Raw genomic sequence first — 25,222 nt, 5'->3', positions numbered from 1 at the left:
TGGCTCTAGAAATATATCCATCTTCCTTCAGGATTCGTTTTACCATTATGAGCGGTAAGCATTAAAAGATGACGGCTCTGTGTTCATCCTTTTCTTCCTCTTATGTAATCTCGTCTGATCGCATCAATTTTCTTGTTTCCATTTCTTGGCATATTTGTTGATCAAGCGCAGTCGTAGCTGCAGGATGGCTATTCCACTTACAATGGCTGGACCACAGTATCATGACGACTTCGATTCTACACCTAAGCAAGGCTCAACACCAACACAAGATCAACCTTTAGACCAGCCTCGAGAACGGGTACAACCGTTGTCAGCTCACGATACGTCATCTCTTCCCGCCAAAGATCATATATGGAAGGCCAGACTTAACCTTCGTCTCTTCTCCATCTGTGTTGACGCTCTTCTTCTTGTCATTGTCTCTTTATTGGCCTCTAGTTCTAGTGATGGAACAATCTCCATCATCTTCTTTGGGGTTATCGTATGTACCTATCTATTCTCATGACTCTTTCACCTATTGACGAAGAAAACAACTTAGACTACCCTTGCTCTAATATGGAACTTTGCGGACTCTATCCATCTCTGGACCAGAAGATATCGCAGCTTTAGTCCCTCCGTACGGATTTGCCTCGATCTCCCCTTATCGATTCTCTTTGCAATCTTGTCACTTACCTGTGGCTATTTCGGTCCTTCGGATCACGCAGTTCCCGGCTCAGCTCCAAGCACAGACGAGTCACATCTTGGGAGACGAGCGCTCGGATGTTTCGGCATCACCAAAGTGTAAGTCTACTGCTATGTTGAAGTCTCACATTTTTATCTTACTGACTTGCAATTGGTTTGTTCAGTCTCGTTCACATGATTCTAGTTTTCGTGGCTTACTACGAGAGAACACAAGCAAAGTCGTCCACATTACAAAATAACTTTGAGAGGACTGAGGGGGATATACCCAGAGACGAGGAAGAAGGGTTGCTATTTAGCGAAGATTCTGTCTCAAACAGATAGTCGTGCTCATTGGCAGCTAGCGACTTGCGTTTCGTTTTCCACGCATTATGCCAATAACATGGAGAGATACCAACACAAGGAAGTAACAAGCATAGGAGATACCACCACCACTAAATCCTTTTTTATCCTGCTCCTAATTTTCAGTCTCAGTACGTTCAATGCCCAGTCTCTACCCCATCACTGCCAACTCACATCTTCCCACCGCCTGGGGGGAATCGGGTAGAGTCTGCTTCCTGTTGAGCTTGTTCTTCCCATCAGTAATCTTAAGGCACACATGACATAGCAAATCCCCAGGGCCGACGTTTTCCTTTAGCTCCAGAATGTCGCAGCCCTTTTCCCCTGCAGTGATAACGGTACCGCAAGGGAAGAATCGGCCAAAAGGTTCGAGTCTCGATTTACAGAGCCAGCACGAGGCAACGCGGGTGACTTGACGGCACATATTGGATAGGGAGGGCCTGGTGAGAGCTGATATATGTAGTCACGTAACGTTTATGAAATCCTACTGCGTACCTGAAGGGGAGTGGTGATGAGCTTAGGACGACAGTTGGGTTTGGCTGCTGAGATGCGAAGTCTGGTGCTTAGGAAGCTGAGATGAGTTGTAGACTTGAGACTACAGCGTCGAAAGGATGTGCCATTTTATAACAGAGATGGCCATTGCAACAATTCACCGTTATCAGTAAATTCACTGAACGTTGCCTCTTACATGCAATCATTGTATTGAGATTCTTTGTTCTGGATTAGACTCCTCGTGAACAACAGGTACACCACAGCGTTGGACGGAGAGAACAATGGCATAAACCTATTCACCGCAGACACAATTCCATCAAATACGTGAACGCACTATTCTGCCCATCGATCATTGAATTACTTATGTGCAGTGCCCCTAAGAACTTCGATGTTGGGTCGAGCTTGTAGCTTTCATGAATTAGACCAACATTTGATGGGCCTAATAATGCATATGGGTTAAGTAGAACTAAAATTAGGCTCTTGGACGAAAGTATCAATCTTACCAAGCAAAACAATAGGTTGTAGACATAGTGACACAAGGTACATAGAAAATCTTCTTTTTAAGTCTCTTAACTTCTTTTGAACTACAAAATGTCGACAAATACACGTCCCTTGCCAAGTCTTCATCCTAAGACCCAACAGAGACCATTCTCTCACTACTTATCATGCCCGCCTCCTCTTCCCAAAGGATATATATACCGCACATCTTGTCACAAAGGAGACGCTGCCCTGCGTAGAATCATGCATGCCAAGTTTCCCAACAAGCTAACAAAAACTCCTTCCCAAGTACTTCGTGTCCAGATCAGCAAACGCTTAGTACACACGCTTGAAGGGTGGCACGGGCTTGCACTCGGCCTCGTCCAGGGTGTTGGCGATGACCTTTCGGTAGGCCAGGTCGACCTTGCCGTGAGGCTCCTTCTGGAAAGAAAGAGTGTGCTTCATCCAGTTCTCGTCATCTCGCTCGGGGAAATCCTCGCGGGCGTGAGCACCACGAGACTCCTTTCGGTTGGCGGCAGAGGTGGCAGTTTGGATACTGTACATCGTGTCAATATTACTTCGGTGTGTCAGAATAGAGTAAAAACTTACGCGCAGGTGAGCAAGTTGCGGAGCTCAAGAGTCTCAACGAGATCAGAGTTCCAGATCATGCTGCGATCCTTCATGCCAACCTGGCTGTACATGCCATCAATCTCCTTCATCTTGCGAACACCCTCGTCCAAACTCTCCTGGGTTCGGAAAACGCTGACATCAGTCTGCATAGCCTTCTGCATGGCAAGTCGGATCTCAGCGGTGCTCTTAGGACCATCAGCAGTTCGGACCTTGTCGAGGACCTCGATGTGGTCGGAAGCAGCATCAGCGGCAACGGGCTTCAGGGCGTCACCCGGGTTGAACTTATCACGAATGGTATGCGAAACGGCACGACCGAAGACAACAAGATCGAGAAGAGAGTTGGCACCCAGACGGTTAGCACCGTGGACTGACACACAAGCGGCCTCACCGCAAGCGTACAGACCAGGGACAACCTTATCCTCACCCTTCTCGTCAACGGTAAGGACCTCACCAGTGTATCGTGTAGGAATACCACCCATGTTGTAGTGGACGGTAGGAAGAACGGGAATGGGCTGCTTGCGGACATCAACACCAGCGAAGATACCAGCGGTCTCAGAGATACCGGGCAGACGCTCAGCAAGAATCTCAGCGGGCAGATGGCTGAGCTGGAGGTAGATGTGATCCTTCTCAGCACCAACACCACGGCCCTCACGGATCTCCATGGTCATGGATCGAGAAACGACATCACGAGAGGCAAGATCCTTGGCGGTGGGGGCATATCGCTCCATGAATCGCTCACCCTCAGAGTTGAGGAGGTAACCACCCTCACCACGAGAACCCTCGGTGATCAGGCAACCAGCTCCGTAGATACCGGTAGGGTGGAACTGGACGAACTCAAGATCCTGGTTGGGGAGACCGGCACGGGCAACCATGGCCATACCGTCACCGGTACAGGTGTGGGCAGATGTGCAAGAGAAGTAGGCTCGGCCGTAACCACCAGTAGCGAGAACAGTGTGGTTGGCAAGGAATCGGTGCAGGGTGCCGTCCTCCTGGTTGTAGGCGAGGACACCGCGGCACTCACCATCCTGCATAATCAGGTCGAGGGCGAAGTACTCGATGAAGTAGTTGGTCTTGTGTCGGAGAGACTGTCCGTAGAGAGTGTGAAGAAGGGCGTGGCCGGTTCGGTCAGCAGCAGCGCAGCATCGGTAAGCCTGTCCACCCTTTCCGTACTGCTTGGATTGGCCACCGAAAGCTCGCTGGTAACTGATGAAATTGTCAGTAGCCGCTGTGTGGGCGGATTTCAAAGTCCAGACTCACATCTTGCCATCCTCAGTTCGCGAGAAGGGGCAACCGTAGTTCTCAAGCTCGATAATGGAAGCAGGAGCCTCTCGGGTCATGTAGTGAATAGCATCCTGGTCACCCAGCCAATCGGAACCCTTGACGGTATCGTACATGTGCCATCGCCAGTCGTCCTCGTGCATGTTACCTAGGGCAGCGTTGATACCACCCTGGGCGGCGACGGTGTGAGATCGAGTAGGGAAAAGCTTGGAGATACAGGCAGTGTTGAAGCCAGCCTCAGCGAGACCGAAAGCAGCTCGCAGACCGGCACCACCAGCACCAACGACGAGAGCATCATACTCGTGGTCCTGAAAAGTGTCAATTGACGAGATCTGTGATTCGCGGATGATCGGGTAGACGTACGATGACGGCGTACTTGTTGCTCACGAAAGGAGAGGCCTCCTTAGCTCGCAGAGGACCATTGCCAGTGATAACTCGGGCTGTGGACAGCTCGTCAGTATTTCAAAGCTGCGCGTAGGATTCGGATGGAAGCGTACCAACAGGTCGAGTGGTGGAGAAAGCTCGAGAAGGGAACCTAGCAGCCCGCGTGAACTATCAAGAGGTTAGCAAAGCGCATTGAGGAGCTGACGAAGCTTCTGCGGCGGACAATCTGTTTCATGATGCCATCACAGAAGCCAGACCAGGGACTACTCACAGCAGGGCCGACGGCCAATCTCCTCATTGCCATAGAAGAAGCCATCATCAACTAAAGTCACTATGACCAAGACCAAACTGCATCCGCGGGGAGAATCGAAAGGGTGGTATTTGACGATATCCTCGGGTGGCGGAGGAGCAGGACTTTTGTTAGATGTGGTTTTGGAGGAGAGAGAGAATGGATTGAATTGACTGTCCAACCAATCGACAATTCCCCTTGATGTTTTTTTGGGTCTCTCGTCCTTCGCGAGCCTCGATCGGACGGATTCTCTCGGCTCCTCGGTTGATCCAACCAATCAGCGTTGGCTTATTAGCAGCGCCGATTATTCGCCGCCTACTGGACGTGGACGCTGTAAGCCACTGAAGATATAGGGACTCGGAAGTCAATGACCTCGCTGTGCTGTCAAATGATAGAGCTCCTTGAGTCCGAGGTGCGTCGTTGTCGAAGCCAATTGGTTTTTTGATTCTCAACTGTTCTCATAATACTGCATCCAATGTTACCCTCCTTCGATCTTCGTCCAACATCAAAGCCCAATGGATCGGGAAGATTCGCCTTTGTGAGTCTAACAAATCCATGACGTTAAAGACAATCTCATCACGTGTCCGCGGATGTACATTTTGCCCTTCGGCTCCCCGTTTCCCCCGCCTATTCCGATACCAACGGCATGTGCTGACGGCTCCACCTCCAGCTGCTGTCAGTCGTAACAACACGACCCGGCCCGGAACCAATTTTCGGGGCCGGTCATCAAAGTCCGGTTTTCGTACTGCAGTCGACAGCCTTGACAACTCACAGGGTTCAAATAGAACGTGGAAAGAATCCTCTTTCTCCTGTGATGAGCTAAAACAATAAAAGACTACGCTTAACCTAAGCGTCATGATGGGAGCCTTGGAACTTATGATCATATATATTCGTAAAGTCTGATTAGATGTTGAAAGGCATTCCTCAGGACACCTCCATATTCTACTTCTTGGTCTTAGACCTCTCAGACTACAATAAGATATGAGATACGTCACATTTAAACGTCAGGACATTCAAGAATTAACAGATAGAATCTTGACGTCTACTGGCTCTACCTTTCTCCATCATTCCCTGACTTTATAATCATGTCGCTCTGTATCTTTATACTGCCAGAATCAGTACAGCCAACTCCTTCTCTTTCTTCCCTTGTAAAACAAGTCCTCCTAACCCGTATGCAACCGCAACCAGGATATCTTACTAAATCTAATTCGATAATACTTCACGAAGCATAACCAAGAAATTGTCGGTCAGCTTGTGGACTTCTCTCACAGGAGGCTTAACGGGCTCTCCAGCGCTTCGTCGCAAGCGATCCTGTCGCTTGGCTCTGCGTCGCCTCTCAGCCTCGATGGGATCTAACTCATCTTCTGCTTCTGCCTCTGCCTCGTCCTCTGAGCCATCATCATAAGCCATGTCCTCGAGGTCTTCGCTGTCTAATCCAAAGTCTGATGAGTTGAAAGCCATTGCCGTTGGCATCATGTCACTTCCTGCATGGCCCTCGGCCGCCATCTTCTGCCTGGTTTTATCGTTGTGCCACTTCTTTCGAGCCTCTTGCCATGCAATAAGAGAGTTGATCTCTGCAATTGCCTTGTCTTTATCCAGAATTCCAGCACTGACACCGCCCTCGAACAAGGCGTTGACATTAAGGGTTCCGTTCTTAGGGCCCTTTCGCAAGAACTCGAGGATACCCTCAATCCAGCCCATGAGCTGTGTAAAGAGGCCATTATCATGAGTATGCACTTCATGGACAAACTTGTAAAAGTTGTGCTCGTGTCGCTGGCAAAGATCAATGAAAGCCTGAACAGTCTGGTTTGGATCAGCCGATGCATCTTGCTCTCTGCACTTGTCGACGACCTATACACATGTTAGCATGCAGTTTCGATTCGGAGATAGCTGCTTCTCTTACCTGGATCATGTCATCAATAAAGACGGCGAAGTCAGTAACACTATTGTACACGTTTGCCGACTTGTAGACTCGTACGAGAGGCTCGTAGAAGATGGTAAAGAGATCTCGGAATAGCTGAAGGGTTACCGGCTCCTCGATTAACTGGAGCATCATCTCCTTGTCCCTCTGTCTTGTGCAGAGCTTCAGGTACTGCTTCATGTACGAAAACAGTTGAGCGCCCTGGCGCAGCTCCTCGTCAATGTTCTCCACCGCGTTGTTGAAAGCGACATATGCGTTGTAGAGCCTCTGGATTTGCTCTCCTGTAAGCCCTGGTTCAATGAGATCAGATCTCATAATCGCCACGATCAAGTCCACATCATCCGCCTCAGCCTCTTCACGAATGGCTACCTTGATGTGCTCTTCGGCATGTGTGTACTTGTAGAGCTTGCCTGAGAAGACAGGATCGTCAATCTTGCTAGCGAGGATATCGATCGACTTTTGGAAGCTCTTGATACCGTCATTGAGTGTAAGTGAGAAAATCCTCTGCATCAATGACCGTGTACCGAATGGTTGAGCTAGGAAGATGTCCAAGACACCAGACATGACTGCTGCGGGGTTCGCAATTCGGATAACGTTCTTGATAACCGAGTATGGGATGAGAGAGTGAATGCGTCTCGCTTGAGCAAAGAGCTCAGGGGAGTTGTCCTCAGCCAGGAAGAGGTGATAGATGACGGCAGCAATCTCAATACGAAGCCACTCAGCGAACTTTCGATATTGGATACTGAGATCCTGGATCGTCTCCTTTTCCTTGATCTCCTTGAAGAGCATGGTAAGTCCGTTGTGTTCTACTATATCGCGACGGAACCTGGAATATGTCAGCTCAGGTTTGTGACCGATGTGAGATAACACTCACTGTTCCATGTACTCATCAAGGTCGGCGGCTCGTTTCCTCGCGATTTCATAGAATTGCTTTTGCTCTTCCATGCGCTTCTCATCCACCTCCTTCCTTCGAAGAATATCTTCAACATCCTCGTCTGTGGGAGTAATGGGCTCGCCACTCAGAAAGTCTTGCATAGCCTTGGTATTAGCAAATTGGGGGTTGTGGAGTACAGATCGCAAGAACGCCCTAAGTGAAATTCTTTGGTTTTCACGCCATAGAACAACAGTCTATGTATCTTGTTAGTTGGCTGTAGAAGTCATGTACTGCCTCACTCATACCTCTGACTTATCTGACTTATCCGAATCCTGGCGGACAGCAGGGCTAAGTCTTCCCCCCTCAGTAGACACGCGAGGAGATGGAATTCTAGGGGAATTGAGCCCTTTGGATCGATTCGATCTGAATGATGCCGCAGACCCAGCCCTACGGTGACCTTCATAGCGTTAGCATAAGTAAACCAATAAAGATGGGGTGGATCATACCAGGCGTCAACATAGATGAATAGCCATTGGGTCTTGTCGAAACTGAAGAAATAGAGGAAGCATCTGATTCGTTTCCATTGCTGAACATGGATGTAAAGGCGATCGTTGTTGTAGTATCTGACTTGTTCTTCTTGGGCATTTCTGGTACAACTCGACCAGGAAGCTCTTGTCGCAATCGGCTATGAAGTTTGGCAAAGTCGCTGTATCTTCGTCCAACATAGTGCTCCAATTCACCCTTCTTCTTGATGCGCAGGATAAATTCGGCGTGTTTGTGCTTTCGGATCGTACGCTTGACTTGGGTGACTCGCACGCCAGCGACATTGACATCCCAACCATTAATATAGTTGCCCTCAGGTAGAGTATGCATGACACCGGTGTCGATAGCATTGCTGTCAACAATCTCAATCTCTGAAAATCGAATGCGCTCCTCGAATCCTGATGATGTTCCAATTCCAGAGACCATCATTAGCTCAACAAGCTTCCTAGCCTTGATGGCTAGTTTTCGTCGCTTCGTCTCCTCTAGGCGATCCTCCGACGATGAAATCTGCTTTCCTGCGAACGACTCGAGGAACTATAGTCCATTAGCGTCAGATCGACCATGGGCAAATCGCATCATCATTACTCACCACTTGAAGCTTGTCCTGCCAGAACTCCTTCTCGCGCGCCTTATCAAGGAAGGGAAAGTCGCGAACATGGTGGACGAAGATGTATCGCAGAATGGGCAATTCGGACTCCTCAGGGGGGACTTCACCGTGATCGGATCGAAATGGCGCGCCGAAGCGCTGGAGGGCGGTGGTAGAGTTGAGTTCGTTTATTTCCCACTTTACCTGCTCCGAAATAAGCTCTCTCTTGAGGTCTAATATGTAAAAGCATATATCAGCATCTATTACATCGCCTTTGATCTCAAATCAATGCGCATTGCAACACTTACAATGTTCTTGCTTGCCAGTCAGCGTCTGGCCTGGTGGCGGCGTAGCATCTTGCTTTGATCGCACTGGGAGGTCAACGGTAGATGGAGGATTCGCAGTAGCATCCTCAACAACTGCGGGCGTATCTCCGGCCTCAGCAGCCATGTCTGTTGCGCAACAGTCGATTATAGAGAGCTTTTCGTGTAGGTCTTGTAGGGAAGAGAAGTATTTCACGGTTCAGAAGGTCGGCCGCTATCAATATCTGTTATAAATTGATATCGATGTATGTAGAACACTTGGCGAAGTTGGGGTAGTTTTGCGTCAGAAGAACGTCCGGAATATTGTTGGTTTGGTCTGGGCTGGACTGCCTTTCGTTTGGCGGGGCAAAGCTGCAGTAAGCTTCGTTAGTACGCTAAAAAGTGCCTTATGGAGCGCAGCTACGTAATGTTGTCGGCTGTTGATAGGGACTCACATCAGCGTCTTTTCTTCGGGGTATCACGAACAGAACGGTCAAAGAAACAGAACCTCAAATGGTGGAACTTTTCTTTCTTTGCATTATAGACCTCAACCTTTTTAAGGTACTCCTCACGCTGGGCACTTGCGTGTAATAAGCGCCAAAGCGAGGGGCATGACGTGTGTTGCCAAGTACCAAGCCACTCGCCCAGACTCTCACAACCCTGCTTTATCGGGTCCTTTTTGCCGTGCTATGGATGCCCGGCATGACAGTCAAACTTTTTTGATATCAAACTAATGTAACGGCTATTTAGTTTTTGGTATAGTCAATGGTCCAGGGCGCCTAATGTAAGGCTGAACAGACATTTTAGTGATGAATTATTATCAATACGAAGGGGGCTTTCCTACGATCTATAGACTGATGCCAAGCAACTCCCGACTTGTCTTTGTTGTAAGGAGTTCTCTAGCTTCATAGACTCGCAGTTTCTTGATTATCCGCTGCCAAAAACTGTCAGCACTACAGTGACGACGACTCATCTCGTTTGATCAGCCCGTTCGGCATCTAAAACAGGCAGCCGATCCTGTTTGTTGATCCGAATATCAGTCTCATTTCGACCTCGATGAATACAAGCCACGCTGGCCACGGTGATATCCACTCTATGTGTGTTGACATTGTGGCTGCTGAGAACTTTGACCAAGCACGGGATTACGCCGCGAAAAAATAAGAGATTGGGCATTTCTTACGAGTAAGCCAATCATTAAAATGTATACCAGAATGGGGAATTAGAGAGAGATTCTTTTGCCCCGCCACGATGAGTTACGCAATGCCGAGTCTGTGCTTTATTGGCCAGCACCTCACATGAGTTGCTAAATGGGAACGTTCCGGACATTATTTACGATATGTCACAGCCCTGGGAGGCTCTTATGTTTTGTCTTCCTGTTAATTTCGATGGCGTAGGGTAGCCCTCCCTTCAGTAAATAAAGTCAGAAAGAAGCTCAACGCTCCGTCTAGGTTCTGGGCTCAGCACGGTTTCACGGAGAACGTTCGGCCTTGGTCAACCGATTCGAGTCTCTAATCCTTGGCAATTTGGGTCAAAGCAGAGCTGTACCAGGCAATTGGGGGACTGACTCCGGGACACGGCTCGGCGGTGGGGAAACGTGACACGGAGGCTCCGAAGTGTGGCGCCGGCAGCGGCTCGGCGCAGGAGTCGTTGGCTTGAACAGGAAAGACGGAAATGTTCCTAACAAGAGTACTAGATACTAGGTATCATTAGCATCGTAAATTATATCAAACCCTTAGAATAAGAGTCAGCGAGACAAATGTCAGATTTGACATCTCTACAGACATTTAGTGAGTGAGGACAGACGTGAGATTTTCAGTAGTTTAAGCAATACAAACATGCCAGGTGCCTCATCTCTACGCATCAATGATCGCATGCCACCATTATCTATGATGCTTGCAATGGCCGCTTACAGAACTGGCTTCAGTGTTATTATGGATTGAGTCGAAACACTTTGCAAGACTTCTTATGACTGATGTAGGGTAAGTTGACCGATCCCATAGTTGGCTTTATCCATGAACCGAACGATGCATCGATATTGAGGTAGTGCTTTATTGAAGAACAATCTCGATGTGAATCAACTATCTGTTAAAATCCCGCCAGTACAAAGGGAATAAATGAGTTATGCGATGTGCGCGCTGTGATGGGTATCGAATGAAAGCAATTAATGTGAGAACCAACAATTTCACAGTTCATCAAAAACGCGAAGCTCCTCCTCTGCATGTGTATGCACCTGTTTCCTCTTCGAATATGGAACACCGCTCTTCTCAGGTCTTCGAAGAGACAATGATGGATGTGCTGCTCCCTTATGTGACTGGATGATAGACTCTGCAACACGAGGTGTGCTCGAGTTATCACCACCCAAGAGTGAACTATGTCTTGAGACATACTGAGCACCAAAGAACAGAACCACCACTGCAAGGAACACAACCGTGATGCATATAATGATAGCTCTCAACCTCAATCGTGTCTTGTCCTGAGACTCCTTGTCCAGACGCTCCCAGAGCTCAACTTGCTCTCGGACAATATCGACTCGATCACTAAGAGCGCGAATCCTTGCGCGGCCATCTTGGACACGGGTCGTGAGTGATTCGATGTTCTCCTGGTGCTCCTTGAACTGGCCCATTGCTGCAATCTGTGATGTAATATCGTTTTCAATTTCACAAGCGTCCTTCTCAAAATTTCGATGGATGCTCTGAGACTCCTCCGCCAACTCCTTCAAGGCGGAAACAGTTGACTGGAGTGTACTCATCTTCTCAAGAACCGCGTAGTATGTCTCGTCAAGTCGCCGGGCTGTGGACGTAGAGAAGGATCCTAGTTCGACCAGTGATTGCTTCAGGCCCCTATGAATGCGTCAGCTATATAGCACTGGATAAGGGTATATGTAGTATCTTACTCGACCTGCGAGGACGTCTTAGCCTGATCTTCCAGTATCTTCTCCTTGGTCTTGGGTTCCGGCGGAGCAGGGACGTTGAGAGCTTTGTTCTCCTCCTCTCTCGAAAGCATCAAGCTTGGCCTCCGACTCTGATCGGGGCTCATGTACGGCGTGACGCCTTCCGAGCGTGTCATAATGTCTACTGATGCTCTGCCTTGATATTGCGGGTTCGCGGACACGGGATGGGAGATTGAGATGTGGTGCGCATGCACGGCGCGGTCCTCATTATATCGATCGCGTTCTTTCTTCTCTCGACGGCCGAGCTTCACGGGCGACGCGAGCTCGGTGATGGATCGTTTTAACTGATGTCGGCTGCTCGAACGAACACTGGAGACTGAGTTTGTAGAGTCTCGGGGACTCGTAAAGCCTGCTGAGGCCATGGCGTGAGCGGTATATCCCCGTTGGTAGTGTGGCTGATCCCGATTCGTCCTGCCTGCAGCTATAGTGACCGTACTGTAGGTCTTGAGAAAAACTCTATGACTGGACCCTGTGACGCATGGATGGGTGGGTTACCCAAAAGAGGGCTTGAAGCAGTAGAATTCCAGGTTTGTTGGGTGGTTGCATCAGGCGATCGTCGAATGGTCAACTTCGGGGGTGGTTTAGTGGACCCCTGCAAACCGGCAGTTTCACATGTCACTTGAATGTAGATGCATACAAAGATCGAAACATCTCCACATAAGCTGCAGATAGTATCCGAATACGTTTTCAATGGTATCAGATACTCGTAGTCACATGTAGTCTTTCCTTTCGTGATATTTAAAGCAGCTCGAATGTTGTGGCAAGTGCCATCGGTTTGTCAAGCTCAGAATGGTGTCATAGTCACCACGATATCCACAACGGAGGTCTTTAACTAAGACCAAAATCCCCAAAGAAACCAGTAGATGGCTCTACTAGAATATTCACGTTTGTTGGTTTCGTCAACTCGACGTTTTAGATCTGTGGACCTCATGTCACTTGCTGTCTTTCGAAGATATCGGTTGGCTCTCCTACAGCAAATGAATCTCAGTTAGAGCTCGACTCAGTCCCGAACCAGCCGGTTTATGAATCGATGATACATATTAGATTTAGAAACCTTTAATTACACGAAGACGAATAACCACTCGATGGCCGGAGAACCTGGTAATTGATCCGCCAAGATTTGATCGCATATTCCAACGCCCAGGTATATTGTGCTGCTCCCGTATTGTCTAACCTAATCTTTCCGTCGCAAGTTGTAGTCTGAGGTATACCGCATCGTAAATCATAATGCTGTCGATATATGTCTGCTCCAATCAAATTTAAACCACCAAAACCATCCCGCGATCATGAGTTGATCAGCTTATTTCGCTTCTCCTTGCGCTTTAGTCGCTCGACTCGCTTCTTGTGCATTTTCTCGGCCATCTTCTCGTATCGCTCAGCCTCCTCCTTCTTTGCTCGCTTCTCCTTAATGGCTGCAATCTTGCGCTGTTTCTTAATTTAGATCATGTCTCGTCTAATGTGAGGAGAATCTGGGCCTACCTGGCGCTCCTGTTCCTTCTCGTCCTTCATCTCCTTCTCCTTGGCCTTGACTTGCGCCATGAGAGCACGCTCTTGCGTTCGCTTCTCATATGACTTCAAGCCAGCGGTAGGTCGGAAGGCCTTCTTGGGGGCATGCCATTGCTTGCCTACAGAGCAGTTAGCTTGGTGTATTCATATACAACCAATGCTGGGAGGTGATGTTACCATTCTTGCGCATGCCAAGAGTCTTCTCCGCCGCAGGAGCGGGAGTCAGGTTTGTTTTCTCCGTATCAGACATACTGTTGCTGTGTATCTGTCTTTGATACTAAGGCGTGTCGTTTGAGCGATCTTGCGCGCTTCACCAATTTTTCTGCCAGTCAAAAAATGTTGCAGCGGGGCACTATCTCAGAGGCGGTGAGAGTCATGATAAAGCTGTGGCTGTGCGCCTCCACACTTGGTCCAGAACTGTGGCTCAAACCCAGGGTCCAGGTAGCTCCCCACACTTTAATTCAGGGGCAGATAAGGGGCGATCTTGTCACGTCGCTTGGTGCTTTTGTTTCACGATCTGAAGACTTCTGGCCCCTTCAGATGAGCTCCTAATAATAATCAAAGGTTGAGCTCGCCTCGGCTCGGCTATTCTTTGCTCCATTCAATAGTTTGACTGTCTTTCTTCGGCGCTGACGAGTCTTCCAATAATGCGCCATCCCGTCCCTGCTTAGCTGTCAGTCGAGGGAGGATCTACGCTATTGGCTACGTCTTTCAGCTGCGGACTTGTAAGCCTCAGATCCAGTTTCTAGGGGAGCAAAAAGACCCGAGACCTTCAGTGAAAGGGCTAATAATAACCAGTCAAAACTCCTAAACCTTATATTCTATGGTCACCCAAGTATTTTTGTCACTCAAGATCGAGGCCTCGGATTTTTCTCAACTCCCCTAGCCATTCTGATGGTCTTCAAGGTTTACAAGGATTTCTAGTTTGCAGTTTCTCGCAGGTGGCTTTGACTTCGATGCATGGAAGCTAACCGTTAAGACGCTGATCAAGTGATGTGATTGGAGCAGGGGTAATGACTGTTCGTATTGCCAACTACATGTTCGTTTACGTTCATGTCAGGCATTTGTATGAAAGGGGGCCAACCGTATGAGTATGCATTAAGGGAGATAGCCTCGGCCAAACCATGAGCCTATCACTGGCCAGAAGCAAGTTGTTGACCTACGCACTTCAATGGTGCTTACTATGTAATTAGATTAATTAACATTATTGCAAATGCATGCATTAGATTACAGAGACATTTCCGAAAGGCAGAGACATTACTATGTGGAGTCTTTGGAGAGACACTTCGAAGGACGCGTCCATCACAAGTCTTCAACCAAGAACATGCCATGAAAGAGTATGGATGAACACCAATAATGCGAGGATTAATCGGGCTCATCGTAATCAACACCCATGACACTACAATGTCATAGTGGGACACGACTGATGCGGGTTAGAGGCCAGATTAGGCCATGTTCCTTCGGTATCGTGGCCGAATCCTACGTAAATGACATCCCGTCTATCATGGGCCCAGAGCCAAGGCCACGAAATGACGATGAACCATCGCGTGCTAAATTCGGGTATTCCTCAACCCCATTAAAAACACGGTAGATATTTTTGGGAATCTGTCCTGTCTCCTGTCAACATTGGATCCGTCCCGAGGCCTCCTTCACCGCAACGCAGGGAGATGGGCCTCATGACGGAATGAAGAGGAAATCGTAATTAGCTGGGCAAATTGGCTTATTACCGTTGCAGATAATAATAGGAATGCCACCCGTGTCGAACGGTATTACATAGCTTCCTCGTTGAGATGTTGGCGAGATTGCTTATGCATACAAGAAAGCCTTCATTTCATCGCGATGCGCCTGAGGGAGGTTATTCGTGGACGAGCTGAACGGTGGCAGGCTGACCTAAGATGGGAATTGCAAGCCTCTTTTTTTTTTTTTCTTTCTCGACCGTGAAAATGGCCGGTAATGAGTGCACGGTGGAGCAAAACGGGGGAATTCGAAGGCTCGAAAGAGGGAGAATCCTTGTACAGTGGCTTAGCTGGTGGACCTGGCTCCATGAGAGTGTCTGCCCATGAACCCCCCAGGTCTGGGCATGACATGAGGAGTCAATGTTACAAGGTGTCAAAACTGGCCCTTGGCAGGCAATGTATGCATGCAGGTTTGTAGAGTTGAGATATCATGCAATTGCTTTGTTTGCCAACACACAATTGTCACGACAACCATCGATCAACAGATGCAACTTGTGTTTTGTCTAAATTGTTCCGCCATGCTTAATTTAGGCGTTGTTGAGTCTTGAAAACCGTCCCGTCTTGTTTATACCAAGTTCAGCCATATTTCCGATGCGCCAAGTACCTTGCGATCATTTTAGTCTGTGCATGATTTAGCGGTGTCGTCGGATATTGGTGTAGATCTGACGTTAAATATGACTATCAGGCAGGCCAGGATAACCTTTGTTGGGGAAGCAGTGTATAAGCGCGTAGAGCAATAGATTGCCAATGCAATAAAATTCGAGATGAAAATTGTTGCCATCGTTACACGGGAGGGGCGCCTGTCATTTCAAGCTCGGTAGCTGTCAATACCCGGATTGAGTTTGTTGAAACAAACCATCCATGATAGAGACAGATCCATGATCAACCCGTCGGCTTGTCTGACGTGCTGTGAATTTCAAAAAGCAATTAGACAGGAAATCAAAACAAAAGCCAATCAGAGGTTGCAGTCTGATACCGTTGCCTTGGTGAATCTCCCGTCCCAGATGAACGAGGCAAAGTGTTTTTACAAGTGCCCCTGCACAGATGGGCAGCAGCCTCAGCCTCAACCGCATCCGTCATCAGCTGCCACATCTTTCAAGGTCTCAATCAAGGGATGACTTTCAGGTACGGGTACCAGTGTGGGAATAGACAAGGGGAATTAAGGCTGTTCCTGGCCCCGTGCGTAGCGAGGATGGCGTTAAGCTGGGACTACAAAGACCAAGGCTTTCACTGTATAATGAGAAAATGCAAACAGCAAAACAAGTAATTCGGCAAACAACTTTCCCGTTGAGATACAATGGGCCAGTCGACTGACCCATCTGTCAAGATCTAAAATCGGAACTCTTTGGCCTGTAAATCAGAGCGCTCGGACAAGGGCAATACGTAATCTTCAAGGGCTCCTGGCAACCTGGTTGATAGATCACAACCTAACTAACCTTGATAAGTCCTGGGGTCATTGTTTTGGTGAATCGGTTTGTTGTGGTCGTGTTCTCGACCTCGTAACCTCTGACCTGGTCAGGCCGATGAGCCAGGTGGCCTGCCAGCTTATCCTGGACAGATCTCAGGTCAACTGGGGAAGAAGGAAAAAGCAACGGATAAGAACTCAATAAAACCCGCAAAGACAAAATACCTAACACAACACAACAGATACGCGCTCTGCCATACTGTATACAGCATCGTATTGTATCTTTCAGGGCTTTTGTGGCGCATAGCAGTTAACGACTGGTTCTCGCCCCGATTTATCATGCAAGCCATGTCTCGCCTGTACGATACTTTACACGGTTGGTGTGAATTAGTGAGGTTGAGAGTGGATAGATACAAACCTGCTTTGTTTCTGACAAGGCGTGTTGGCGGATGGCTCGGCACTATCGTATAGTAATATGAATTCATGATTATTGCATGCGGAAACTATCGTGTCGTTTAAACTCCCTACCTTAACTTTAGTTGTTGTGGTGTTTCAATGGATGGTACCGTTGATCTAGGTCCCGCCCCTTCTTGAGATCGATCTGTTCGTTGGTGGCTGCCTACTACAGCAGCCTCCTGGTCTCTCAATGCACATGATTGGCCTCTGACTTACACCAGATCAAGGTACAGCTGTGTATGGGTTGCAGAGAAATCACCGAAAACTATGTACAGCGACACAAATGCAAAATCGATCATGCATCTTACGATAATTTCTAGGCGAAGGCTGCGCTAGAAACCTTTGTTCAAGACAAATCGTCGATTCCCTTGGCCGTGAAGCTTTCCCGCTCATGTGTCGCTGACCTCTTGGACCGGTACAGACGTTCCGCCATGCCGTCGATAAGAGATACCTGCTGGTTGAAGGTGACTCGGGCCTATGAATTGTATTCTCAAAGTGGTCAGCCGGTTATCATCCGAATCCTGACCTGCAGCTGCCCGCTGACCACCAAACGGTAGCAATGCTTATTGTAACTCAGCCGGTTGCTAATTGACTGGGATCTCTTCCTGTTTCCAGCGTTTGATGGCGTGAACAACTTCTAACTAGTTTCTCTTCAGAGTTTGGCAAATGTCCGAAAAAACGACTCTCGTGGTAGTTATCTATGATGCCCGGCCAAGGCCATCGATACTTGATTTTCGAATGCGCGACCGCCAAGGCCGTTAGATTGTCGCGGCCATTGAGCAAGTGCGCAAGACATCGTGCCGCCCACTGTAACCGTTACTCATCCCTTGACCTCCACTTTGATGTTCGCCTCCCCCGCTCTCAAACCTGGAGGCCATCCCTGGTAAAGGCGCTTGGTGAGTTTGGGCATGGGAGGATTGAAGATCATTGATATGGAGCATCGGGAAGATAATTGCAAGAGAGTCTCTCTCACATGATGGAGTTGTCTTTCCAACATGCATTAGGTTCGACGCTTGATGTCACTTGCTCAAGACTGCTCGCTTGCATCTTCCTCCATCTGTCGTGGGCTTGCAGCGCTTTTGTATGCATGCACAAGTGCACCTTTGGTGCAGGTACACGGCGCGCACTGAGGGTGACATGGGCAGGGTTGTTAGGTGGCCCCTGACAGAAACAGCAGACGAATAACAGAGGCCTGGAGCGCCCAACAGAGCAGCAGCAAGCACCTCGAGAGCGTTCGCAGTGCCGCGAACGAACAAAGAGCCAGGGATACTTGTAGTCGACCTGCGAGGTCACAGTGCAGATGTGGGATTGGAGTCTCATGTACCGATATTGACAGTACCTGTCATGAGATGGTGACCGCCATGAAAGTGTACCACTGCAGTTGATGAAGATCAATATCCAGATGGTAATGCTGTCCTGTTTCAGTAAGATTGGGCGAGGAGCAGGAGGGTTTGTTCATCGCTGATAGCGCAATAAAATGATTATGCTCTTGTCAGACTGTCATGAATAACAGAGATAGATTAATTGATATTTGGCAGCATAAGATGGCATATCCGAAAATTATTAACATCCAGTCAAGACAATAACAAGAAGAATGACCGCTTGGTGCAATTTGCCTCAAGGACAACACAGTGCGGGTCTGGTTTTGGGGTGGATGAAAAAAAAGCTCCACCGCCAAGCGGAGTCGACGAGGCCCGGCCGCCCCTGGAGAGGAAGAATTCATGAAGGGAAGGAAACCCAGGTCTAGCGAAGGGTGCCTGGGTGCTTACCGCTGCCGCCTTGGAAGAAGTCAGAACAAACAACAAGCGCAAGGACTATATGTGTTTTTGATATGACTCCCTTGGCTATGCCCAGGTATTCTCCACGTTTTAGTAAGTGTTTTCACAATGCATCAGACTGCACGCATGTTACCAAAAAGTAGCATAGTTCATCACACACAATCCCTTTTGGGTTCCTTCGGCTTCTTGATCGGGTCACCCTAACACCGAGTCGATTCTGAACCGCCTTCCACTGGCATCCACTCGATCCAATCTTGGCACCCAACACGGGCAGCTGGAGTCCCCGAGAGCGGTGGCGCCCCTTGGCCATGTCGTGTCTCTCTCGAGTGTGGACTGTGGATGCCAGGGCGGATTGTCCAGGACCACGCCAGCAAGCCAGGTACCTGGACTAAGAACTAAGGAACTAGGGATTAGGGATCATGAACTACTATGACTAGGGGGCCTACCTTTGGGCCTGGGGCCTGGCCAAAGTTGGAAGGAAGCGCAGAGGTACTAGAGATGCATGTCCTCCCTGGCCATTTCCGGCCGTCTATTCGCAGTCGTGTTGGTTGCAGCGGTACCTGCCCATACGTACCCCCATCACAGTCAGTTGGCAGTGAGGTGGGGACCCCTTGCACTTGCATACACTTGCGCTTGCTGGGCGTGGCTGAACACAAGTGCATCTGGCTTTACCTCTTTCCCTCTGGCCTGCCTTTTATCACGAAATCGCGTTTTATCCCCCCTCCCCCGTCCCGTCCCGTCCTCTCTTCTTCATCTCTCCGGCCGCACCTCAAATCGAAAACGCCGCCTTTGCGAGCGAAGATTTTCTTCCTTCCTCCTCCCGACCTCTTCTTTCTTGGTGCGATTCCAGTTGCTCTCTTGTTTTTGTAGAGTTGCGCTGGTCTTGGCCGTCCACTCCTTTTCTTTACATACCATAGTTTTAACATCCGCCATTCGAGTTGTTCGTCCAGCCAATTTTCCGCGATTCATCTCGACGACTTTCAAGCCTGTTGCTGCCGTGTTATCTGGTCCGTTACCCCAGTACGACTTGCTCGCCATTATTTGTAGCAATATTCTCTTCTCGAAGCCGACACTCTTGGCCTTTTTACGTGCTCAATCTCAATCTCAAGATCTATACTGATCGTTGCTTGTGACGCCTCAGACGCGACCCTCTTCGACATCGCCAACATTTACTCGAACCGAATAATTAAGCGAGCCCGGCGGTTCTGAAACGGTTGCCTTGCTTGTCCTATGAACCTTTAATTCACACATTGTTGTCCATCACTTCGTTGCCGCTGCGCGGCTGAGGAGAAGATGGCAACCGCATTTGGCCCCGAGCGGCTAACCCGTCCAACTCCCGGCCCAGCGTTCGATAGCCCTTCCGATCGATTCGCTTCCTCAATGAACTCATTTACTGGCCCTCAATCGGTTGAATCACAGGCTCAGCTCGATGAGCCACCGCCAAACCCTCCATTCGTCTTTCCAGCCAAACCGCCTGCCCCGGCGTCCGCGCCCTCTTCCTTCTCGCGAGCGACCGGTCGTCGTCCCATGTCGGCCATTGAGACTCCCAACTTCAGCTTTGGGTTTTCTGCTGAAAATGCAGAGGGACAGTCTCGTTCGGCATTGCCTGACTTTAGTTTCAACCCTGGTGCTCTACTTTCGCCAGACCGCGAGAACAATTTTCTCCTGACTCCTCCAATTTCACCTCATTCTCCTAGAAATATCGCATCATCACAGCGACCCGGCGGCCATGGACATCGAAGAGGTGGGAGTGAATTTGTTGGGGGACGTATCCGCGAGGGCAACTCGATCGCCATCATGAGCACTAGTCCTACCAAGTCAGAGAGTGGACTCGTAACGCCAACATTTCAACCACCAAGAAGAGGCCATCGAAGAGGGATTTCAGGCGCAATCTCAACAAATGACTTACCAATTCTCCAGCCTCCCGTCTTTGATGCCGCCGGCCGAGGAAACAGCGCACCGACTAGCCCGACCACCTTCGGCCAGCCTAGCAACCAGCCGTCTCTACCTCTAGATGAGAAGGTTATTCCTGAGCCTGAATCTGCTCCTGAACCCGAGGCGCCAAAAGAAACTGAGGAGCTTGTTTCAGTCCCTTCACCGAGCGGAAGCCCCAAACAACCCAAAGCTCGTGTCGGCTTCTCTGACACGCTTGAGTTTATCCCACGACCTTTGTCCCTCGTCTCTAATGAGACTTCCAGTACAGTAACAGCGCGACCTGGGCACTCTGTATCTGGCAGCATATCGTCAATTGTTTCAGCTGCGTCTCACAACGGCCGTGATAGCCCTTCGCCATTATCTCAAACATCAACTCGCGAAATTTCAGATTCGAGGCCTAGCACCGCAGGTGCTATCCTCGAGCGTACTCCTGATCAGGCTAACACGCCATCTTCACCAAAGCGTCGAAATTCGATTCCGACATTACTCAATTTTGCTGAGGCTCCCAAAGCGGAAGATCCTGAACCAAGTCCGACAAGGAAGCGCTGGTCATTTTTCGTTCGAGACTCATCAGCTGGAAACACATCACCTGGCAAGAGACCACAGAGCGCCGGGTCAATTGATCTGTTAACCAAGGCATTGCCCGTGACTGGACATGGAATTGATCCAGTTGGCGAAAATGCTGAAATCACTCCCGTCAAGAGTAAGAGCAGCAAAAAGAGTAAGAAGAAAAAGAAGAAGGTGAAAGGCTGGGCTGGGGCTATCTTGCCACGAAAGCCTAAATCTCACAGCAAGCGATCAAAATCCGAGAGCGGCCGACCTCCAACTCCACCAGCTCCTAGAGTCGCTCGATACGAAGGCGAGGATGCGATGTATGGAGAGCCTGAATTGTTGGAGATTTCTACACCAACTCTCACTGTCACCGAATCTCCCAACATTCCTCAAGATGAAGCACCGAAGCGATCAGCAGATGAATCATCATATCCTATGATCGACCTCGACGCAGCTCTCGGCCCGTTCAACACCCCTCTACCACTCAACCCAGAGTGGGAGGCAGCGCAACGAGCTGCTGGCGGTGCCGGCAAGCGGCGACTTCACAGTGCTCAAGGCATGAAGGGCTTCAGTGGTCCTGGTATGCATTATCATCGTCGAGCGGAATCTGCTCCCGATCTACCTCCATTTGATCCAGGCCGTGCTGGCATGCACCGTTACAACAGCAGCTCAACAATGGCCGATGTTTTCGAAGAAGATGAAGAGGATGATGATGACAATGCCAGATCTGGGACAACAGATGACTCTTCTGAAGAAGAGACTGACTCTGACAGTGATGCTACACCTCCAGCTGCTGTTACAAGAGATCCCTTACGTGACTCGCAAGACAAGCTTTCAATTCACAGTTCAAGCCAGCTGAACCAGGCCATGAGGCGAACCACCTCCAGCCTGAGTGACAAGGATCAAATATCTGCCAGTACGGTGCGGGGTGAGCGCTCGAGGTCATCTTTACACGAAAGCGTTATCGCCGAGGAGATGCCAAGCGTGATTTTTCGATCCCCTTTCATGCCTGCTGAGCGAACTGAGGCTACTGATTCTACCCCTTCTTCATTGAGAAGGTTCTCAGGCACCAAGGATCTGTCACCTGGTGAAGTCAGCCCCTTGCATCTTCCTGCCCCAGCCAATGTTCCGACCAGCCCTTACGCCATGAGCTACTCGTCTTCTTTCCCGTCTCCTCGGTCGCCTATGTCTGTTGAGGTTCAGCGAATCTCAACAGCCCCCTCATCAGTTACCGACGACAACAACTTTCGGTCTTTGCTTTTGATGGGAGAGCCTGGACCCGAGGTTCGAGTTTCAGTGGATTATGATATCCCCTCATTGACATCTAGCAACTCTACAATGACGAGGGAAAGCATGTTTCTCCCCAGCCAGCGTCAATCACAGCCCACTCTCCGAGAACCTCGACCAGTTTCAGTTTCCTCTGCTGCTTTTGGACGACGTCGATCAAGTCTTGCCAGTCTCAGCCGTCTCATCAGTAGCTCTCATGGTGAACGGAGCAAGCTCTCAATGGAGGTCACACTGGATAACGACGAGAATCACAAGAAAGCAAAGAGTAGCCGAACGAAGAAACTGGGTCGAATGATGCAGTTTTGGAAGCCCGCTAAGGAGAAAGAGGGTGAGGCGAAGTAATGAATGAGATATGCGACTTGAAGAAACTCTAAAGCGTTGGCGTTCTATGACTGCCGTTGCAATTGCACGGCGCATGTACAATATTCTTTATGGCATCCTGCAACCGAGAAGCTTTACTCGGCAGCCCTACCAAGTCGACTCTATTTGGGGCCACTGCATGGAGCAATGGCCAGATTAACATTATTGGTCAAGAAACAAGGCATCAACAGACCTGGTACAGGCCTTAGATCGATGGAAACCCAAGTATTTTAGTTTAAGGAACGGAATGGGCGCAGAGGTTAATGATTGCATGAATAGCATTGGTATCTGGCATGGCCTCATGTACCTGACTCCCAGGTCGACAGGGCCGATGGTTGAGTCAGATACTTGGGTAGCTTGGACTCCTCAGGGAGTTGGACAACCCATATGTGGCATTTATGCCGCTGTCAATATGAGGAAGACGTAGTGGGATATGAGTTCTAACTAGGTATTTTGCGGAGGCGGCTGGTAAATGCACAGAACTAGTAATGAACATAGTGCTGAAATGACTTTGAATCTGAATCTACGACGACGTGAGGTATGCTTCGTAACCCTATTCCTGACATGATGAATGGTGGGTCTGTTTTGGGACAAGGATGATATCGTAGAGTTTGGGAAGAAGGCGATCACATTCTCCAGACAGGTACAAAGCTCAACATTCAGGGGTCATTAAGTCGTGAAATGTATTCAAGAATGCTGCCTTGCAGTCTCTATGTAAAATCACCAGTAATATGGCGATGCGGGCTCAATAATCCTCCCAAGTAAATCCTTCCCATTCCATTCCGTTCCGTTCCTGAAACGCCTCAAGCAAAGCCAATTGCGTGCGTCTCGTCCAAAAGGTAGTGTCACAAGTCCAAAGCAACGACGCCATCTCGCTGAAGTAACATCACATCCACTTCTTGGCCATATCAGCGAAACCACCCCAAGTATCGCCACCACCGCCACCGCTGTAGGAGTGCGTGTCGCGCTCTACGCGAACAGCGCTGTTGCCGCCAAAACCGCTGGCCATGCGGACAGCTTCGCCTACGAGGCCGGACGAGTCGCCCGTGGCAGCCTTGGAGGCGACACCAAGCATGCGCTCAATGGCGGGTGGGATACGTAGGCCGAAGCGGGCAAGAAGAGCAGTCAGAGCTCCCCCCGTGATGAGGGGCATGATAACGACGAAGAAGACCTTCCATGGGTGGCGCTTAGCCCAGTGGACGAGGTCGCGGAGGAGACGCTTGAGTTGCTTGTATGTCTTCTGGACGAAGCCTTGACGTGGGGAGCGCTTGTAGTAGGATGAGCGACCTAGTAAGTTAGTTAGCACCTCTCGATTCCGAGGTATGAGGCTGGGAGGGGTAGAATTACTGTTCCCAAAGAAGCTCGAGCGGCTGTTGTTACCGCCAAGTCCAAAGAATGAAGCGCGCGAGGAATTGTGCTTGCCATAGCGATCTCCGCCAAAGAAGGAGTCTGCCATATCCGCGAAGCCACCACGGCCACGCTCACGGGAGCTAGAGCGGGAGCGGGATCGCGAACGGCGCTTCTTGTGAGAGCGAGAGGATTTGTGACGGCGAGATCTGCCTGAGAGGACGGAGGCACCGTCGTTCCAGTCGAGGAAGCCCATCTTTTTGAGGATTCTCGGTGGCTGGATTTGCAGTAATTTTTTTGGTGGTGAGATTTCAGAATGAGAGAAAGAGAGGTAGAGGGAGGGAAAGCTCAGACTGTGCGCATTCGTGAAAGAAAAGGCGCTATTAATTCAATTGGAGAATTATCTCGTGTCGTTGATTAATCCTCACTCTGATTCTGAGGAAAATCTGGATCGAAACGAGTAAAGGGCGGATGTGCGCTGCTGCGAACGAAAGATCCAATGCAGATGCAAGTCAGAGCTGTACTGTAAGAGTGAGGTACAGTAGTGTCAGTCTACTCGGCTCGGAGGGGCCACGGCGGGCACGCACGGGACACACACGCGATGATCCTTCCTCACCGTAAATTCGAGTGGCTGGAGATACGATTCGCGCGTTTCAGGGGTCTCTTTTCCCTACTCCACCACTGTACAGTAGCGGGTTGCGCTTTAACCCCTGAGAGCTGGAGTGTCGTCCAGTGGAAAAGAGGAAAGGTTCTCTTTTTTCTTTAGCTTGGAGCTTGGCTTTGCTGAGTTCTGATTCTCTGCTGCAGTCTGCGCATCTCGCGGCGAACTGGCCTGAACGGGACTGAGGAGAGGGGCTGAGAACTGAAGATGCAGGGGTGTGATATGTACCCTCGTCTCTTAAAGGTGATGATCCTCCACGATGAATTGACGAACGATATGCGAGAGTCGCTTCGAGCAGCACGGTTCAGTATTGTAGACTTGCTCTATGAGGTGAGAAGGCTTATTTATTTTGTGAATTCGCAAAATGGTACAACCCTTGTGTATCCACTTGTCTTGTGTTACAGAGTACAGTACAGGTGTTGATATGTGGTTGAGTAGAAATATCCCGGCTGGATGATA

The 25,222-nt window shown here is 49.4% G+C and overlaps 8 protein-coding genes across 9 annotated transcripts; 2 read left to right on the top strand and 6 right to left on the bottom strand.

The window, feature by feature from the left end:
* Positions 1–18: 18 nt before the first annotated feature.
* Positions 19–1,208, top strand: FOIG_02795 (uncharacterized protein). Of its 2 annotated transcripts, XM_031200202.1 has the most exons (3): positions 19–478; positions 536–777; positions 843–1,208. In XM_031200202.1, the coding sequence occupies exons 1-3, from the start codon at positions 185–187 to the stop codon at positions 997–999; spliced, it is 693 nt and encodes a 230-aa protein (XP_031069970.1). In that variant the 5' UTR covers positions 19–184; the 3' UTR covers positions 1,000–1,208. The 2 variants fall into 2 exon arrangements, with proteins under 2 accessions (XP_031069970.1, XP_031069971.1); XM_031200203.1 differs by having other exon boundaries at positions 536–1,208.
* An 839-nt stretch (positions 1,209–2,047) lies between these two features.
* On the bottom strand, positions 2,048–5,100 carry FOIG_02794 (succinate dehydrogenase [ubiquinone] flavoprotein subunit, mitochondrial). Its single transcript, XM_031200201.1, has 6 exons — positions 4,547–5,100; positions 4,389–4,443; positions 4,255–4,331; positions 3,871–4,199; positions 2,593–3,816; positions 2,048–2,539 (listed from the first exon to the last, which is right to left on the bottom strand). The coding sequence occupies exons 1-6, from the start codon at positions 4,592–4,594 to the stop codon at positions 2,320–2,322; spliced, it is 1,953 nt and encodes a 650-aa protein (XP_031069969.1). The 5' UTR covers positions 4,595–5,100; the 3' UTR covers positions 2,048–2,319.
* A 330-nt stretch (positions 5,101–5,430) lies between these two features.
* FOIG_02793 (succinate dehydrogenase (ubiquinone) flavoprotein subunit) lies at positions 5,431–9,347 on the bottom strand. Its single transcript, XM_031200200.1, has 8 exons — positions 9,246–9,347; positions 8,797–9,162; positions 8,492–8,721; positions 7,866–8,436; positions 7,665–7,816; positions 7,360–7,613; positions 6,468–7,311; positions 5,431–6,415 (listed from the first exon to the last, which is right to left on the bottom strand). The coding sequence occupies exons 2-8, from the start codon at positions 8,936–8,938 to the stop codon at positions 5,768–5,770; spliced, it is 2,841 nt and encodes a 946-aa protein (XP_031069968.1). The 5' UTR covers positions 8,939–9,162; positions 9,246–9,347; the 3' UTR covers positions 5,431–5,767.
* A 1,287-nt stretch (positions 9,348–10,634) lies between these two features.
* On the bottom strand, positions 10,635–12,275 carry FOIG_02792 (uncharacterized protein). The gene is made up of 2 exons (XM_031200199.1): positions 11,684–12,275; positions 10,635–11,630 (listed from the first exon to the last, which is right to left on the bottom strand). Exons 1-2 carry the CDS (start codon positions 12,100–12,102, stop codon positions 10,973–10,975), a joined length of 1,077 nt encoding a protein of 358 aa, XP_031069967.1. The 5' UTR covers positions 12,103–12,275; the 3' UTR covers positions 10,635–10,972.
* A 259-nt stretch (positions 12,276–12,534) lies between these two features.
* FOIG_02791 (uncharacterized protein) lies at positions 12,535–13,994 on the bottom strand. Its single transcript, XM_031200198.1, has 3 exons — positions 13,424–13,994; positions 13,220–13,365; positions 12,535–13,165 (listed from the first exon to the last, which is right to left on the bottom strand). Exons 1-3 carry the CDS (start codon positions 13,494–13,496, stop codon positions 13,025–13,027), a joined length of 360 nt encoding a protein of 119 aa, XP_031069966.1. The 5' UTR covers positions 13,497–13,994; the 3' UTR covers positions 12,535–13,024.
* Positions 13,995–19,305: 5,311 nt separating this feature from the next.
* Positions 19,306–23,298, top strand: FOIG_02789 (uncharacterized protein). The gene is made up of 2 exons (XM_031200196.1): positions 19,306–19,628; positions 19,763–23,298. Exon 2 carries the CDS (start codon positions 19,915–19,917, stop codon positions 22,735–22,737), a length of 2,823 nt encoding a protein of 940 aa, XP_031069964.1. The 5' UTR covers positions 19,306–19,628; positions 19,763–19,914; the 3' UTR covers positions 22,738–23,298.
* On the bottom strand, positions 19,372–19,659 carry FOIG_02790 (uncharacterized protein; the record flags this gene model as incomplete). Its single annotated transcript, XM_031200197.1, has 1 exon — positions 19,372–19,659. The coding sequence occupies one exon, from the start codon at positions 19,657–19,659 to the stop codon at positions 19,372–19,374; it is 288 nt and encodes a 95-aa protein (XP_031069965.1).
* A 51-nt stretch (positions 23,299–23,349) lies between the features above and the next one.
* On the bottom strand, positions 23,350–25,222 carry FOIG_02788 (uncharacterized protein). Its single transcript, XM_031200195.1, has 2 exons — positions 24,103–25,222; positions 23,350–24,042 (listed from the first exon to the last, which is right to left on the bottom strand). The coding sequence occupies exons 1-2, from the start codon at positions 24,356–24,358 to the stop codon at positions 23,642–23,644; spliced, it is 657 nt and encodes a 218-aa protein (XP_031069963.1). The 5' UTR covers positions 24,359–25,222; the 3' UTR covers positions 23,350–23,641.

This window comes from Fusarium odoratissimum (assembly GCF_000260195.1).
Source record: "Fusarium odoratissimum NRRL 54006 unplaced genomic scaffold supercont1.3, whole genome shotgun sequence".
NCBI lineage: Eukaryota > Fungi > Ascomycota > Sordariomycetes > Hypocreales > Nectriaceae > Fusarium > Fusarium odoratissimum.
This window is presented reverse-complemented; position numbering and strand designations above follow the sequence as displayed.